This window comes from Corapipo altera, unplaced genomic scaffold (genome assembly GCF_003945725.1).
Source record: "Corapipo altera isolate COAL_440 unplaced genomic scaffold, ASM394572v1 53, whole genome shotgun sequence".
NCBI classification, from domain to species: Eukaryota; Metazoa; Chordata; class Aves; order Passeriformes; family Pipridae; genus Corapipo; species Corapipo altera.
In genome coordinates this window covers 10,545,410-10,564,417 of record NW_020884900.1, presented here as the reverse complement: position 1 = coordinate 10,564,417, position 19,008 = coordinate 10,545,410, and the positions used below count along the sequence as shown (strand labels likewise).

General features: G+C 45.4%; 1 protein-coding gene across 3 annotated transcripts in view; it reads right to left on the bottom strand.

The window, feature by feature from the left end:
* LOC113950124 overlaps positions 1–18,748 on the bottom strand; it is a 31,160-nt gene extending 12,412 nt beyond the window's left edge. The window contains exons 1-3 of one of the 3 annotated variants that reach the window (XM_027649524.1): positions 18,675–18,748; positions 8,049–8,899; positions 764–925 (exon numbers count right to left, since the gene is read on the bottom strand). In XM_027649524.1, the coding sequence (XP_027505325.1) occupies positions 764–925; positions 8,049–8,899; positions 18,675–18,717 (1,056 nt within the window). In that variant the 5' untranslated portion in view covers positions 18,718–18,748. Of the gene's footprint in view, positions 1–763; positions 926–8,048; positions 8,903–11,035; positions 11,144–18,674 lie in introns of those variants that run through there. The other 2 variants (XM_027649523.1, XM_027649525.1) reach the window with 2 other exon arrangements.
* Between the last annotated feature and the right edge of the window lie 260 nt (positions 18,749–19,008).

The following is a 19,008-nucleotide window of genomic DNA, read 5'->3' as shown; positions in this document are numbered from 1 at the left end:
TTCCTTTGGGGAGTGATAAAATAAACAGAAAAGCAGGGGAGGAAGAAAGCTAGAAACCTTATGTAGTGGTTGAAGAAAAAGAACTGAGAAGTAGAGGTGGGGTAGAGCTGAACAAAATACGAGGGGGCAAAAAAATGCTGTTTAGGTGGACACTGAAATGATTTGCAAATTTCAGTCAAATTCCCCAGCTAGCTCGGGCTGATAAAAATGACAAATGGGAACACTGAGATGTTTTGTGTCAGAGATTCTTCATCTGGCAGCTCAGAAGCACAAGAAGGGAAAGAAAACATGGAGTTGGGTAGTAGCACCACTACTTCTCTTTCCCATTGTGTCATTTTGTGAGAAATTGTGCGATTTTGACATTTGAAGGAAGAAATATCTCTTAATTCAAAACACAATTGTTAAGGAGGTCTGCAGATTTCGTTTTGATAGCACTGAGGAGAGGAGATGTGTTCCTGGGAAGTTTACAACTGTAGAGAAGTAAAAGCTAATGACTGAGAGCTGGCCATCGCATGAGGTGAGAGGATGCTTTTTAACTCAACAGAAGCAAGCACATCTGGGAAGCAAAACTGAACAGGAACAGAAACCCAAGCCCACGCTCGGGAAACTAAGCCCATTGTGGTGGGCAAGAGTTCCCTGAAGACCAAAGTACCCAGCCCAGGTGGGTGATGGATCTGGTAAATTAGCATCTTCCCTCACACAGAACTTTCCATCTGGGCCATGACTATATAATTTAATGGAAGATGCTATGGTGTCTGCTTACCTCTTTTAACTGGCACATCTTCTGCTCTTTCTGCAAGCTGCACACTTGTTTTTGGAGACGCAGGTTGTGCTCCTGCAGCTGCCCAATCTTTTCAATCAGTTGGCAAATGTGTTCTAGGTATCCCAGACCAGATCCCAGGGCTTTGCTGTTACCTTGGTTCACCTGCAAAGACAATGCATCTTGGACCATGGAGTAACAACAGAGCAATTCTTACTAGCAGCTAAGAGCCCTACACATTCCTTACAGTCATGTGTGTTTCCTCTTGCAAGAGGCTTTGGTCATAGACAGATTTGAGCTACAGCACTGCTTACTGGAGCTCTTTTCTGGATTACTCAGCAATATCCACCATCAGAGGGACTCCTCTGACTGATCACAGGCTGACACAGAGGAAAACCTCATGACAACTTGTTTCTAGTTCCACCTCTCAGGCTAATTTTTGTCTTTTAGTACCCATAGGACCCTTACAAACAAATATGATTCTACTGTATGGTATAGATGGCTGGGGCTAGTATGGCTCACTTAGCCCATAGTCCTCTTTTGTCATTTGCTTATGTGTACTGAGGCTGAGCTTGGCTCCTACCCAAAGGCACATATCTGCAGGTTGTATTGATTTGCTGCACTGTGGCCAACCTGAGGGTACATTTTGTCTGATGTACTCTGACTGGTACATCACAGGTGAGTCTCTAAGAGAGACGTGTGTCTGAACCAAGCTGCCAAAGAGAAAGAACATCTTTCCACTGGTCTTTACCAGATGCCAACTAACATCCCTGTTGCTGTTTTCTCAGTCTTCAAGAGATGCCCAAAGAGAGTCTGCAGGATCAACTTTGCTGTCTGGCGGTAGTAGGATAATCTCTACTACCACTCTCTCTTCACCCAGGACCTGCCAGAGTCTCACTGCTGCTCAGCCAAGGGCAGTGCCAGAGACTGAAATCCTGTGGCAGAGGAAAGGCAATGACGCTTCCCTGCCCCCTGCTCTGCACCTCACCATTTCTGGTCCCAGGACTTCCCTGTGCACAGCAAGTGTCCTCCCCTGTGCCATGAGCAGGCTGTGTCGAACGTGATGCAAACAAACACACGCAGAGGCTCACTTCCACCTTGGCGCTGCCTGCTGATGTGAGTGTGATATCAGTAAGTAAAATAAGCCTCGATCTTTACAAAAGCAGTGCTCTAAGTTTATCTTACTTCAAAAAATAAGTTCCCTCTACAAAAGCAGGAAGCTTACTCTGTCTCCTTTCCCACAACAATCTACATTTTTGGGGAAATGCCAGCCTTGGGACTCTTCCTGTCTTTTCATTATGTCAGAAAGCTCATGGTGTGTTCAAAAATAATCAACATTAGGATTTACTTCTTTTTAAACAAATGATGATACAACGTTATTTATAAACAGGTATTATTATATCCAGATGGTTTTGTGTCTGAGGTTGGGACAGAGGTTGTTGACTCCAAGCCAACCAGTCATTCATATTCACGATTTTTTGTTTCCTCTCAGGCAGAGCCTGCAGAAGTGATGGCAAGACAAAAGTTACTCAGCCATGAAAGTGAGTACGCAGTGTGGCTGTGCAGTGAGAAGGAGCACAGCCCCAGGACCCAAAGGGAGACCAAAGCATGTGTGGTGTCTAGTGAGAAAAGTTTGAATCAAAAGCACTATAACCAACATATCTGAAAGCAGCCAGGGATTCCAGGGTGCCGTGCTTCAGAAGCATGATTTTCAGAAAGTACATGAATATCAGCTTCTGAAAATTTGGCCATTTTGAGCAGTCCTGAAATGAATAGTAATTTTTTGAATGCTGTCCCAATGGGTTGTCAGATGTTCCTCATTGTCCTTGAAAATATAAGTTTTCTGCCACACTGTACCCTCTTTTTGCACATCTAGCAACTCCCCTTCCTGCTAGTTTGCTTTTGCATGACTGTTGGCACGTGTATTGCCCTAAGGAGACACTGAGCCAAATCTAACCCCTTATATCTGTGGAAACAAAAGGGGAGGGTACAAGGGACAGAGGAGGTCTTGGAGAAGAGGATGATATAAAATATTTAGTTCTAACTTAGACTGCAGAAAAAGCATGAAGCGTTTGTGACCTCTTTCTGTTAGAGACCCTCTTTTTGTTTGTCCTGTACTTAATGCTGTACGGTCCTGCTTCATGTCTGCAGCTGCTAGGTTGGTAGGGCAAAATGGGCAGGGTGAAGAGAAGGTGGCCCTGATTTCCAGTGCTCTGTGTCTAGAGCTGAAGGCACTGGAAAGAAAAGGTGTATTTGGGGAGGCATAGAGAAAATCTGGCTTCTAGCAAAAGTTAGACAGAACTTCTAACTCTTGAGAGTAAATACAGGTGCCCAGAAAATGAGAGGGAAAAGGTGCAGAGTAGTTGCTCCAGGTCTTAGGTGGATCTCCTCCTGCAGAGGACCTAAACCAGACTGAAGGTTGGACTCAATATGCTAAAGACCCCAGACAGAGGAAACAGCCAGCCTTCAGAGGCTGCTTAGGGCAGGCAGTTTGGCCCATTTGATAGGAAATTTATCTGGATTTTATTGAAGTGATCCCAGAAAGTGCAAATGAGCAAGAGGCAAATCAGGCAGAGCCTCCTGTGCCTGCATATTCCTGCAAGGGCCAGCCACCTCAGTGGTCAGCATGCAAGAGTAGAAAGTTTTTTTTGGGGGGGGGGTCTTGCTTCACCTGGCTTGCCCTGCCACAGAGCCTGTTAGCCTCAGAATTGCTCAGATATGGTAGGCGTTTGATACAGAAAATTTGTGCAATGTAGCTGGTTTCCCCCAAAACAATTGTGCAGAGAGGGCCTTTCTAGGAACCCTTTGAGGACTTTGTTTTTTCATAGATTGGAAATACCTAAACAGTCCTTGATATCTTCTGGTGATACCAAGTGCATAGAACCTGGTCTGTCCTATTCTGGTCTAAATATTTTCCTTTCAGCACCTGAGACAGTTTTATGCTAGTAGTGAACAGTAAGCAACCATAGAAAAATTGCAAACATTTTCCAGGATGAGTCTCTTCCAGTTTCTGTCCTTCCAGTTGAAGCTTCCCAAAATATTCACCTAACAAGACTGAAATTTTTCCCACTCCACACATGGGAATTATCAAATAGTGTTGGAACAAAAGCTGTATGCCCATTTTTGAGCTGATGAAACCTACAAAGGAAAAACACCTTGCATACTTTTCTGCAAGGTAAGGATGAGAAGGATCAGACAGACACAATTATGAATCAAATGGTTGAAGTTGCTCTAGGAAAGTAACAATATAATGTATAAGTAGGTGCCAGATTTTGCTTTTAGGTACATGAGACTGAGCCAGACCCTCATCTGGAAGAAAAGGAGTCAAAGGCTCTCAGCTGTGCTGTGCTGAGTTACTTCCATTACAGTTTTGACCCTGCAGAGTTGAGGTGCACTACACTGACTTTACACCTGTGTAACTAAAAAGAGATCTCTGCTCTTGTCAGTGCTCACCTGAGTAAGTTTTGGGGACAGCTTCTCAGTACATGTGTCTCTGGGAGTAAACCATTACAGTTGTGCTGGCCCACAGATTTCTTAGTAAGTTTAAAAATACAGGATCAGTATCTGCACTGGGAACTATGGCTAATCTAGACCCCTCCAGGCAATATTTTGACTAGTGTAAAATCACTTTTCCTTTGAGGCTACCTGAGTTGCAGAGGTGGAAGCCTGTCTCTCTTGTCTCTGTGTAACATTGTGCTCACTGCAGCATCTGAGAACTACAAAGATTCGAAGTTCAGTAGGAGCTGCAAGAATGACAGCTGCTTTCAAGCCCCTTGTCCAATTGATCTATAATCAAAATCTGCATTTCTGGTCATCTAATCAGCAGTTTTTCCTGCCTCATTTCAGCCATTATCTGTTACTTGGATACATGTGGGGTGCTTTTCGTCAGTTGGGCTCAATGGAAAACTGTCCTGGGCTGGACCTGGCAGCAGGAGCTGAAGGTGATGGGCAGCTTGCAGGGGAAGATTTTCTTCATTCAGACAAGAGCTCACTGATGTATTTTGCATTGACTTAGGTTTCTACACTTCACGCAATGCTCTTCACTTTCTCTTGTGGATAGTTTTGATTTATACTGTGCTCCATCCTCCCATAAATCCCTCATTGCGTGCTCTTGCCACATTAGCATGGCCAGTACAGAGGCAGCACAGTCACTGCACCGACTGCCACCAAGGAACATAATTATGAACCCCCCATCACGGACTCGGAGCAACTGATTAGTGACACCACAGGTTGAGCGGGAAGCATTTGTCACTGAAAGCTGACAGCACCAGGAGCCTTGTGAATAACAGGAAAGAGAGGGATTGTGCTGTATATTTCTGAGTGCTCCACCCTGCTGTCCAGGAGGGGCTGTGCTTGCTGATAGCTTCTGATTTCCTCTAAGCAGCATGCACAGGCTATGGGGATGACCATCACAGGTTGCCCTATTCTTCCCCTGAACCATACCACTCTGTAGAGAAGCATTTTGACTGCTTTGGCTCAAGATAAATTGCACTGCATGAATAATGGGGTTTTTTTCATTTAATGATGACAGTGTTCCCACCCTCTCTCTTCGTCTAGGATATGGGCTGGCTTTAAATGTAAACTTTATGAAGTGTGAGGAAATGTTTGTAAAGCAAAAGCATCAAAAGCTATGTATCTTCAAACTGACCCTGAACATTTAATTTTGATTAAAAGGAAATGCTTTTATTTAGGCTTCAAAGTTCTTTCTCTTGTTGTTTGACAGCTTCCACTTTCTTTCATCTTTCCAAATGCAGGCAAATTTCAAAATAACAATAGTTCAAAACAAAAGATCAGAAAACTTTGTTTAAGAAATGCCGGACTGAAATGATTTGATGTATATTTTCAGCCAAAGCCGTTCACCAACTGAATCCAAACGGTCAAAACATTTGGTCATTTCCAGTCTCTCTTTTTCAGTATTTTCCTTCCTGTTCTCTTGGAAGAGGCCTCAGCAGTGAGAGAGGTCAGGAGGACATCAAGGGGCAACCTCATCCACAGACTGAATCCTTGCTCGGCTGTGGTGAACTGGTAAGTGCAGTGCTGTTGGCATTGCCACAGCCAGCTGGGCTAGGGAAACTCAACTGTTCTCCTCTCACTTAAAAGCTCTGTTCCCAAAACAAGCAACAGAACTGAGGAAGTTGCTGTCACCTATAATTAAATAATGCTGTCACTTAGCATTAAATATAAGCCAGTGTAAGCACTCTTGCATGTCTATCAACATTATTGCAGCAGGAATTGATTTGATGGAGCAATTTGGTTTGCCACGTTCTTGCCAAGCAGGGCAGGCATACCCTGTACTAGCCTGCTTTCTTTCAGACAACACTGATTGCATTTCTAGAGGTATCTGAGTCCCTCAGAAGACATCAGGCCATAGAAGAGATTGGCTTCTAAGTACCATGTTGTGTCTTGGGACAGGTCACAGGCAAATGTGAAAACCACAGAGTACGCCTGAAGCAGAGCCTCAACTGGGATGAACCAAGATGGATTCATCAGCTGCATGGACAGATGATCATCTGGACATTGCTTCTGAGCAAGTCTCACTGTGTCCCACCTCTGTTATATGACAGTAAAGGCAGGTCAGCCTTGTGCAGATTTGGTGAGGGCAGAAGGCTCTGCAGCTGCAAGAGGCTGTCCTGATGCTCTGAGGCACACAGAGCAGCACCAGCCACAGGGCTGTGCAGCAGCCGGTGGGCATTTCTTGTCCCAGTCAGCTTGGGTGCTACCTGGCATCCCAGCAGTTTGAAGAGTGCTGCTCTTGAGATACAGCAGCCTGGAGGTGCTCTGTGAAGAGGGGCAAACTTCCTTAGCATCTAGGTCACAGCTGTATTTATACAGCTCAAAAAACAAAGACAGAAAAGTGCTCTGGGGCACAGAGCTTTAGCACTCAGCCAGTGAGGATATTAAAAAGGAGGGGAGATAAGCCACCAAGAGCTTCATTTCCTCTTCAGCTTCTTTCTAATTTATTCTCTTGTTTATTTAAATGCTCTGCTTTGGGAAACTGAGACTCCATTTCACAAAGTATTTAAAAGAATTTCACAGGCATATAGAGCTGTCAGACAAGACCAATCCAGCTGCAAACCCTCCAGAGTGCAACAGAGAATTTAGGTAACTTTTTATGAAGTCTCCTTATGGTCAGACTCTGCTGCTCTGATCGTTTCTTGAACTCTCTGCCAAACAAACAGATCACTGACTGTTAGTTTGTTAGACATTTGTCTTCTGCCATGTGTGAGACAGCTCTGGGGAGGAAGAGACTGCTCAGATGGATTGTGTGTTGCTTGTACAGTCTTGATATGCAATGTTAACAGAGATGGGACATCTCTGACCTTTCTTGCTGCTTGAGAGGGTTTGGGATGCTGGAGAGGAAGTCCAGCGCCTGATAGTTCATGGCTGGGGCAGAGAGGTCATGGTTAAATTGTATGCACAGTGCACATCACTTGTTACTTGGCTTCCTCCCACCCATCTCCCATTCCAATTCATCGCTATTACTGCAATGAATGCCCTAAAAAGAAATCCCCACTATGCACGGTTTGATGCTGGTTCCTGGAATCCACTGCAGTGGGCAGACAAGGCAGGGATCTGTCACCACTTCAGCAGCATGAGCCTTCAGGCAGAGCACTGGGGTGAGTGCTTGCCAACATCTGCTATGGGAGAAGGTGCACAGAAGAGCTTTTTATTCTCCCGTCAGTGGCACAGTGTCCTCGGCAATAGGGAATAGAGGAACTATGGAATGGGACAACCTGCTGAAATTATGTCTTTGCAGTTTGGTCCATCACAGCTGTGTTCGTGAGATAAAATGGCATCTCCAGCTCCAGCCCTGCAAAGATCTGAATTTGTGCATTAGCTCCCTGCTCATATATTATTTGGGAGAGCTGGCTCAACAGGACACAACAGGCCTGGACAGAAATGAAATATCACTTAGACAAGTTCTGTCCAAATTTCAGTGTCCCAACAGCAGTCCAGCTGTTCCCAGGGATGATGACTAAGTACACAATCTTCATTTTGAGACCAGAACCAAGTCCATCCTCTACTCTGGGGCTTTTTGAAACATCACATCTCTAAGAGCTGTTTGTCATCCTTACCGAGACCTGATATTTATGAATTACTTCAGAATTTTACTGCTATGAAAAGCCATCTTAAAAATCAATTACCATTATTTACAGCTTACAACAGTTTCAGGGGAGGTATTCTAAACTCACTCAGATGTGTCCTAGTTTGTGACAAACAGGACTTGAACCCTGACTAGGGTGTTTGGACAGGCCTAGATCTAATATTCAGTTTAGGTGCTTCTTACCTCACTCAGTCTACAGCATTCATCCATGTATTCATTCAGACTGTCACTTGTGGGGTACTTCTTCAGCGGATGTTCGTGGATCTGAAGGTCTTGCATGCTGCCAAAATTCTCTGGGAAACTGTCAGCAATTGTCTTTGGCTCTTCTATGGGACCTGGGGTGGAAAGAGTGCTTTCCCTGGAAAGGTCCCTCTCTGGGGTAGGTTCCTTTTCTGGAAACTGCTTGTCACTCTGGTCAAAATGTTCATCAGGATTTTCTTCCTGAGGGACACTGAAGTCTTCAAGGGAAGCTGCAGGACCCTGCACAGCATCTGCCTCCTGGCTGTAGTAATCATCTTGGTTTTTGCTCTCTGGATCTTGGAGGCTGACTTTTCCGGCATGTTCTTTACATGTTCTCATTAGCTGATGGTCAATTTCTGGAGAAGAAGAGGTGCTAAGCACACCTGAGTCACAAAATGAGTCTCTGCTGTGAAGCACAAAGCTCTTCTCTGAGCCAGTCGGCGTTGATGGAGAATTAGCCCCACTTGGCAATTCAACCCCTGAGTCCTCAGATTCAAATTTGGAGAATCTATGAAGCCGGCACTTGGACTCGAAGGCGCTGAGGTCAGGCAGGGTGGGTACGTAGTCAGTGCTTGCCGGGCCATCTGCACAGTTTGGATCTACCGGTGCGGCTGCTGCATTTGGATTTTCCAAGCAGTCTGGTAGGAGGCTGGCGCCGGGAAGATGGGACTCTTCTGTGCAGGCTGTGTCAGCTGGAGCCTCTGGGATTAACCCTGGGTTTTGAATTCCTTCATTGCTCAATATCTTCATGTGTGTTAACACAACTTTGTCCTCAGCAGGTGGGCTCTTCTTACCTGCTTAAAAGAAAACAAGCAGAAGGTCACAGAAGGCAACAAAACTCAGTGTCTAATGCATCTCCTGAGGAATGTGGAATGTGTAACTGCCTATACTAAGGTGATAGAAGGGGACAGCCCTAATTTGTTTTTCTTGAGCTATATGAAGCTTTCTTGTAAGCTTTGCTACAACAAAAGTGTTATGTTTCATAGCCCCAGAGTCCTTTAGGGGGACTAATAAATGCACACAGAGTTCTGATTTAGTAGATAGGTAGAAAACAACATGTAACCAGATGACTTTTTAGTGATTACCTGCATATAGATGCAGAGAAGTACATGTTCCTTCAGCATGATAGATATTAATTTAAGGCTAAATATTTTCTCTGATTTAAATGTATTCTGAACCAGCAGAAAAAAGAGTAAAATCTGTCTTTCCACAGGCTTAAGTGAATTTTGGGTTGCAATAAGCAATTTGCAAACTGTTTGGTAATCTCTACAGTATTCTCTGCACACATACAGGTGACAAAAAGCAAGTACTGATAAGAAAAGCAAATGAGGCACTGTAAATCTTTTTCACTCCCTGTATGGTTTTAGCTATGAAGTAATTTCTTTAAATGAACTCCTACCTATTTGTAAAGAGTAAGGAGATGGGGGCAGCTTTGTTCAAGAGCTTTTTGCATGTAGACAAAGAAGACTTGTTTTCAAATCACAATTATTTTACACAGTAACGTGGTAGAACAGTCTCTGGATGAAAAGCTGATCTTCAGGAGATGAAGATCTGCCCCAGGTTTTCTTACAGCTTTTTATTAATATAATATTTCATAGTGCAGACTTCTGGATCACAATGGTATGAGAGCCAGTGGGAAAGTTCTGCATCTACCCTTTAGCAAACTGCAAATCTCAGTTCCAAATCCATCTGATTGTGGATTTGGAACCAGGAATTACTGCAGTACAAAACTTCAGTTTCTCTGGTATCTTTTCCCTTATTAGTGCCTAACCCAGAGCACCTTAGAGGGCTACAATGCATACACTTTTCTGGATATCTTACTTCCTACTTCATTTCCTATCATTCCTCCCTCCTCTTTCCTTTCTTTTTGCCTGAATCAAACCAGCAGCAGCTTCACAACTCACTCCCAGTAATGTAACTGTGCCTTGTTCACAAACTCACTCCCAGTAATGTAACTGTGCCTTGGATCCACACCACCAGTGTGGAGCAGGGAAAGCTCTCCTGTGCAGCTCTCCTTCATGGTAACCCAGAAAAATCCCTGTTTCAGAAATAACCCATTTTCCAGCCTTCCCTTCTCCAGCTCGCTTTCTGAATCTACACAGACAAGGCAGACTTTTACTCATTAAGGCCAAGCTAACTAGTACATGGACATTTTCTACTGTATTTAAATTTCCTTTTATTTGATCTTTTGAATTTCCTGGGATACCACTGAAACATGCCCTTTGCTGTTCATAGACACCCACAGATTTAATATTTTACACTGGATTTTCATAAAGGGCAGTGAGTGATAAATAATCCCATCTGATGGGCTTTTTGTGGCACATGGGCACACAGTGCTTACAACACCTTATATAAGATCTTGTTTATCATATACAGAATTGCACTGCCTCTCTTAGCAGGATTCACAGACATCTTTTCAGTGCAAAGAGTCACATTTAGGACAGTCAGTTCCAGACCTCAGCAATATAACACCAGTACATTGCTGTGGTGAGGGACAAGAAAAAGACACTGCCCACAGAAATGCCCAGGGAAATTCATCAGGAGCTGCCTGTGCTGGGCTATGTTGTCATTCTTCCAATTTTTGGATAAGCATGAGGGACCCTGAACTGAGGACAAAGAATAGGGTGGCTGGTTTGTACTTTCACACACAGCAAAACACCAGCTGTAAGAGAGAGCTGAGTGCCAGGTCTTGGAAGGAGGTGGAGCTGAGTCACTTCTGATTTGAAGTGAAGAGGATCTACCTGCTCAGCTGCAAACATCTCTTGGCAGCAAGAAGCAAGGCGTGCATCTGCATGAAAAAATACAAGGCTTACAGGCTCTTCTGATGGCATCACCACCCCAGCTGGCCAACAAAACCACTGAGTCAGGAGGAGAGCAGTTGCATTCCTCCATTTACTTTTAAGAACAAACCATAGAAGTGTCACTCTTACCAGGAATTACTATATGCAATAGTAGTTCCTTCCCACAGACTGATTGCCTTCACTTATTAATCATGCTATGCTTTGCTTTGACTGGATTCTCTCACTTCTTTCAATCTGCCCCTTTTTCTTCTTGCTTAACTGGTTTTGCTCTGGCCTACACAAACATTTCTTTGTCTGAAATCAGGAAGCAGCATGTTAAAATGAGGTCTTGCTACTTACAGAAGGAGATGTCAGACACTTTAATTCATATCTTTCATGACTACAAAAACTGCAATGTGTACCAAAAAGTTTGGCTGCAGTAGAAAAAAATAGAAGATGAGATGAAATCTCTGACTCTCTGTGTGAGGATTGCCTTGATGCCAACAACAAAGTCCTTTGCTCTCCCCCTACTGTGGTCACTAGCAACATCACATGGTTTCACAAAAACTTCTTGTTTATCTGTTCTAGGCTGCAAACCATTGATCTCAGCACTGTCATATCCTGTTAACCCCAGTGTTGAGTATTTCTTATTTATCCTCCCAACCCTTTGTGATGATGCAAAATGTTATCATCCCCCTACCACAAGACCAGAATAGAGGCAAAGGATGGCAGGATTTTGCAACATGCTTAGGCACCTCATCCTCATTCATTCAATGATACTTTCCCATGGTCAGTGAGGTCATCTGTGCTACAGCAGAGATCTCCCATGATTAAGGCAGTGACCTGAAACTCAAGTTATTCTTGTTGCACCTCACTGACAGAGCAGTCTCTTTTCTTCCTCTCTGTTAATTGAGTTATGGAATCTAAACCATGGAGCTTCCAACAAGCAGATTTTTTTCTGCTACATATCTTGAAAGAGGCATACAGAAGTGCTCAGTTCTTTCAAGAATATCGCTAACAAACACCAGAATGGTGCAAATAAAGCTCATCTGTGCAATTACAAAAAAAGAAAAAAAAAAGTGAGCCAGAACCTCAGCTGCTATAAATTTACTAATTTCCAGGGCCCTTAACAGAACTGTGTTAGCTAACTAATTTTGGCTGAGGACTTGGCTTGTAAGTGCTTTGTTAGGGGCCCTAAGCAAGGCAAGCAAGCAAGCAAGGGAGATGAACTTCTGCCTGGCATGGAGGGAGCATGCTCTAGGGGTATGGTTACAATCCTGCTCAGAGACTTCTGAAAGGAGGTGTGAAGAACTTCAGAGAGCTGAACAGTGGCATTAACGATGGTAAGATGTATTTAATTGCGCTGGAGGCCAGCCAGGTTTGACACTGCTGCTCCTGGGAATTCAGCCAAGATTTTTTTTGTTGTTGTTTTTTGTCTCTTTTGCCCTGGACTGGTTTTCCACACCCCTCTGGGGTGGGGGTAAGGTATCAAACGCTGCGGCTTTTAGGCAGCTGGGTGGTACACTGGTATGGCAGCCAGGGAAGGAGTGGAGTTTTGTGTGCATGTTTCAGAATAAGTATAGCTTCCTCGAGCATCTCGCCATGCATGCCCAGGCCAAACGTTGTCTCAGGGTAGCTTGCACTACTTGCCTAGTAGCCCTCTCAAAGGATTATATGGCTCTGTAATCACCCTAGAGTTAAACAGTGTTCCCTGGATTGAAATATATGCTGTAACTGACGGTGACTGATTATGTATAACCTTGGGAAAGTTGCTGCGTTTCCTGTGCCTGTACAGCTGGAGAATAATATTGCTTCCCAACTCATGGGAAGGTGGTAACACTGAAGTAGCTATTAGCTGAAGGTCATTAGTAGGGAGTTAAAGGAATGGATGTGTCCCAGCTAAGTCTGTAGAACTTTGCTTTGAATTGTTTTCAGATCGTTTTCTAGGATATTTCTCTGCTGGCAGTTAGCATAGCCTAACAGGGAAACTTAAGTCTTTCAAAGGTGAATACCCTCCCATCAGCTCCTGTCTCAAGGCTTCCCTTTTTTGGAGTTTTAAGTCCAAGTATATTTTTCCAGTTGCATAATAACTAGCAGCTGCCACAGCTCAGCCTCATGCATTAATACAGAGATTTCTGACCAGGAGAAAGAGGGTGAATATCTAAACATGAAATTGCTTTCAAGCATTTTCTTTATCCCAAGTAACTTGCATGCAAGAGATGAACAACTGCTCAGGCAAAACTCCTGTGTGTTTCCAGTCCTGCTCAGACCCAATTTCTGCAAAAGCTCCCATCTTTCTAGTAAACCAATCTAAAGTCTGTATCCAAATCCCCATGCTCCAAAGTGCTGGAACCCATGTCTGATTTTTTTTTTTCTTTTCTTTTTTCAATCTATGCCTGTGGCTCAAAGCTGGGTTTCACTGGCAATTCCTTCAGTGCAAGCCTTGTTAAGCTACATCCCTGAGAGGGTCCTTGGCCTCTGATGCATTGACTTAAGTATCATAGCACGTGGTCTTCTGATGTATCTGGCTAACTGCTGGATGGGAAGAGGCCAGGCTGGCAGTGGGATGAGTGCTCCTAGTGGCAGTAAAGAGCTATACTATACAGCACTGCCCTTTGCTGCTCTCCTCCCTTCCAATCTCTGCCCACCTGTCTTATCAAAATGTTCATCTTCATTTGTACGTTACTTGGCAGAGGAGGATCTCTGTTAAACATGTGCACAGTGACTGGCACAACTGGAACCAAAGCTTTCCTTGTCTTCATCTGCTGCTGGAGCAGCATTAGAGCGTGGCAGTCTTCTGCTTGTCCCCAGAGCTAATGCAAGGTCTGTGTGCACAGTAAACCCATCCACGGTGGGTGGTGCTGGTAGGGTTGTGCAGGGTGAACAGTCCAAAGATACTCAGAGAATCTATTCCTCCCTCTACTACTGTCTGCCACAAGACATGCAACACCCTCTACATTGCAGTTCATATGGCCAGTACTTTCCAACTGTACTGTGCCACAGGAGCAGAGCACCAAAAAAGTAAAGGGCATCCCCAATGACTTGGGTTGTTAGAGTAGAGGGACTTTGCATAGCTGCCCTGCAAAGGAAGACCAAAGTCAAACCCCAGCACTCCTACCAATCTGCTTAGGCCTCAGTACAGGAGTAAGATGCACACGCAAAGCCCCAGAAAAGGTTTTTCATCATCCCACAGAGAAGGCACACAGCCTGCCTAGCAACTCCTCTCTTGTGCCATGCAAGACTGGTTCTGTGATGGGCCTGTGGCCTTCAAGTAACAGACTAAGAGATGATTGTCGGCTTTTGAAAAATCATTAGGTAGCAGTGACTGGTGAGCTGGAGTCAAACTCATGACCTAGAAATGAAAGGCTGCCTCTCCCATTAAGTCCTTGCACTCCCTCATTTTCCTTCCTTCCTTTACAAAAAGTCTCCCTTTAGTTCTGTCACTCTGCCACATTCTCTAACACTGCTGGCAGTACAGCTCAGGTGGTATTTCCCTTTAACTTCGAAGAGGTGATTTTTTTTTTTTCTCACCAATGATGAGGTCTCAATTTCCCAGCATTTAAGAGAAAAGGGGTCACTTCCTTTCTGAAACAATAGGCATTTTTTGCTGCTGACTCTTCCCCCACATGTGCTGAGGGGTGGGGCTGGGTGCTGGGGCGTGCTGGCACCTCCTCAGCCCCAGTGGCCCCCACACAGTGCCAGAGGGAGCTGTGTTACTTTCCCGGCTGGGCAAGGGCTGTCCCTTGCATAGCCCTGTGGGCACAGGGAGGCATTGTATGGACAGGACCTCACTACTCAGAAGAACTGGATTACTCTTACGCTGCCAGAAAACTAAACCCAAACAAAACAATCCAACAAATGAAAGAAATCCCCACCCCAAAAAAATTAGCAATTACTACCAATCGACGCTCTGGGAAGAAAATCTATCTCTACAGAGCTTTTTAGTGTATTTCCATGGGCCAGGGATCTCCCCAACCACCCAGTGCTTTAATGGACTGTTGAAGATCTGATCCCAGTCCCGGCAATGGCTGGGGTGCTGCTTGGCACTAAGGGTCTGCAATCTGCCTTCCCAATGCCTTTCAAGCAAAGCATGCTGAGTATGCTGCTGGATCTTGGGCTGCCCAATCTGAGCAAAGGCTTCTCCTTAACAATTAGGGCAATCACGAGCCTAAGAATTTCTAAGAAGAGCTTATCAGAAGGTCTTGTGTCTTCAGTGCACCAGTTACAACTTCTATCTACAACAGCAGAAACTTGTGAAGGTTTGGGGTTTTTTTCCCAACCAGAGCTGCGACTGGAAAATTCACATTTGCAGAAGAACACACTCCCATGTGGTAACTGAATATTTGCACCATAGACCAAATTCTTGACATTTCAGTTTATCCAACCAGGAAACTAAAATGCCTGTGGATTTCATGAGAGTACATATACAATTTGATTTGCTTGAAATTTGAATGCAAAGGCATAGTTATGACAAAGCTGAGATTTTAGATAGTCCTTGGAAAAAGCACAAATTTTTTGGATCCTTTGGCTCCAAGGTGGTCTCTAGTCTCACTGTTAGTTAAGTGTGTGAAGTTCCTTTGGATCCTAGTTTGGTGATAAAATGTGACCAGAAATTGTATAGGTCCCCACAGCTGCAGCTGGTAACGATAAATCCATATAAAGTAGATGCTGAGAGAAAGATAACACGGTTCAAGGACTCTGACTGAGGAGGCATTCATGACTTTAGTACATATGTTTTAGAAGAGGAGGAGATAATTATAGCTCTTTGCAAGCATTTGAGGAGGAATGAGAAGGAGATTGATTGTTTACTGATTGATACAGTTGGGTGAACTAAAGAGGAAATGGATTTCCAAGTAGAGAGGCCACTTGACACTTTTACAGCTTGCTTCTATTCATTCCAAGTGACCTGTGAAGTTTTTGAAACCTAAAGACAGGTCTGATAGATTAGTGACCTTTGTTAGAAAGTCCTAGGGCACAGCAGGTCCCCACAGACCACCTGGTTTATCAATTATTTGTGTAGGCTGTCAGTGTTCAGTTTTTAGACCAACACCTGACCCTGTGCATAGCACCAGCTGAAGAGCCTGTCCCACTCATTACTGCAATTACCCTGTAACTTATTTCTTTATATATGATATGTATGTGTTATATATATATATAAATATTTATATATGATATATGGCCCAGTGGGAAAACTGGGACAAGGATAATTTCAGTGCACAAGGATCAGTGCCCAAGTCCTCTACACTCTGCAATGTAACCACTCCTGGTGTTGGGGGTAGGTTCAGCTCTCACAATCACCTGTGGTGCTTATTTGTGAGATTTTGTCAGGGAGATGACAGCTGTCACTAAAATCCTTCTCCTTGGAAATTCCCATGTGCTCCTTCAGGAGAAAGGTTCAAAACATTAACTAAATAAAAGTGTTGTCAGGAGTAGCCCTGTAGAACAGCAAAAGATTGTTTAGCACACAGGTCACAGATGTGTCTGACCAGAAAATGAAAACAATGGAAACAAATATACCACAAATCAGCAAAAACTGTCTAATTTAGGAGATCTTTTCCATGTTCATCTGATCTGCAGGCTGCCTCATATCATGGAGGATTATTCAGCCAGAAATGAACTGGGAGACAGGAGGCCCTTTGCAAGGATGGAACGTGTCCCCCAGGGATGACAGGTATGTAGTAATTCAGGTTTTATTGCCTATAATAAGCTTGGATAAACAACTGTTCAATAGCCCCAGAGACCAAGGCCATTTAGACACCAGTGCTTCAACTGAAGCCAGAGGAACCCATGAATTGTATTGGAAAGGTCACTGTTAACCCATTCTTCATGTGCAGTCATTGCTGTCCTTAGGCAAAACCCTGGAGAGCTGCTTCTGCTCAAACAAGGTAGCAATGGACAGGTGTAACCATACTCTTGCATGTCTGAAATCTTTTATGGTTGCAATGAGAGCAGTGATGGTTTTGGGGTTTGTTGCTCATGCTGAGGCCACAAAAGGACCTTGGGGAAATGATGAGGTGGTGGTGATGCAGAGTGATTCTGTAACTGCAGTGAACTGAACTCGCAGGTACAAAAGGTCCTGCCACACTGACACTTCTGCTCTAACAGCCCCCTTGGGTTGGGGGGGGGGGGCAAAATCCAGCCTATATCCCTGTTACTGAGCTGCCACTTAAAAAAAAGTTTTGTTTGGTTTAAGTTCTCTATCTTAGGCTGCAGCTGGAGATACAACTTTTTAAGTCCCTGCCACAAAGCTTGCAAGAAAGCATTCTTTGTTCTTTCTTAGTAGAGATGGGGTCCAAACAAGGATATATATAATATTTGGTGCCTCCTTCTAGCTGAGGTGATTAGAGAGCACTGTCTCTGTTTCTTATTTGGAGAAATTCTAGCTGAATCTCTTTGATTCCTTAGTTCTCTGTGTGATAAGTCTGTTCCTCCACCAAAGCTTTCACCTATCCTGCCAACAATACTGCTGAGTCTGGGTGATGAGGGACACTTCCATGTGGAAAAGCAAGCTTCCTTCCCCCTATCATTAGGTTTGCACTACATGTCTTGGAGGAAATAAGTTCATGGTCAAATTATATCCAGGGAAAAATGGAGCAGTTTCTACCATACTGTGAAATGACATCTCTTCAAACACTTTCCACATCTTATGGGCATGCTGGCATGCTCTCACAGCAGCACTGCTCTAGAGCCCTTCGTGTCATTGGGTAGCAGTCTCCAGACCAAACCCAGGCAGAGCAATGTGCTTCAGAAGCCTTGCTGGCAACGGTGCTCAGCAGTTACCTGCTAGGGCACTTCAGAGAGGCTCCAGTTCACACTGAGCTCTGAGTAGCTGCCCCAGACCAGGACAGCTGGGAAACACAATCCAAGCCTTGAGCACCTGAGTGGATGCCCACAGACGTGGCATCTCTGGTGACTCTGTGGGAACTGCCTGTGCTGCAGCAGTCCAAGGAGACAGAAGTTTGGCATAAAGATGGGAAGTCAGGACTCCAGGAGGCAAAACCACCCCAAACACAGTGTTTTGTAACATCTTTACCTTCCGTGCTGCTATTGCGCAGCAAGCTACATTTAGACTCTGGCAAACACTCTCTGGAGCCACCTCCATGCCAAGCAAACCAACCCAGTGCAGTGATGCTAACGGGACAGAAGCTGCTGGTCTCGTTTACAGCTGACACAAGGCAAGCTGAGGGGTGAACAGGGATGTTAAAAGAATTCTGCTACCTGGGGCTTGTGATCTCAAAGCCTGTAGCTCTGGCTAAGGAATAAAATACATTGGACCCGTTACGGCTAAAAAAGACATACTGAGACCACATAATTTGCTTTCACAACAGACTTAAAAAGTTACAAAGTGATCAGCTGCAGAACCATAGCTGCCTTCCCTGCCAGGGTCACCTCCTCTGCACAGAACAGGAGGGAGCACGTAGAACATTTCGAACCCGCGATAGAATTATCTATCTGCTGCACGGGGACGTACCAGCCTAGAAAGCGATCCGATGTCGGCTGCCCGCGCAGTGACGGGCGGAGGGCAGCCCCGACCCGCGCGGTGCGGGGGGCAGCGTGTGCCCAGCGCTCCGATGGGTGCCGGTCCCTGGGCAGCACGGCGTTCGCAGCCACAGCGCTCCCGCCTCCCCTGCTCCTCTCTCCCAAGCTTTGCCGCGCTTACCAAGGCGAAATAAACCCATTTAAAGAGGAAATCAAACCGGTTCCTAAAGCGCGATCCTTGTCCCCGCCGGGGCAGGAGCGGAGCGGCCGGAGGCTGAAGCGGGAGGGGACGCGCTCATGGCAGACTCACCTGCGTGGGGACAGAGGCAGCCGGAGAGCAGGGAGCGCAGCATGGGGACGGGGCGGCCGCGGCGCCGTGCCCGGCCGGCGGGGCCCAGGAGCCGGGAGGGACGGGATGGGCTTGCCCTAAGTACCGTCTGCGCGGCCGCTGAGGGGAAGGAAGGGGGTGGCGGAGAAGCGGCTTTGGGGAGGCGTTGGCAGCCGCGGGGGCCCCGGGGAGGGCGGAGGACTCACCTCTCCAGGGCGCTCCCAGGGTGAAGCTCCGGTGCCAGCTGAACATCCCGGCAGCAGCCGCCCTCAGGGGCGGGCGGGGCACGGGGACGGGGGTGCCATCGCTGCCGGCT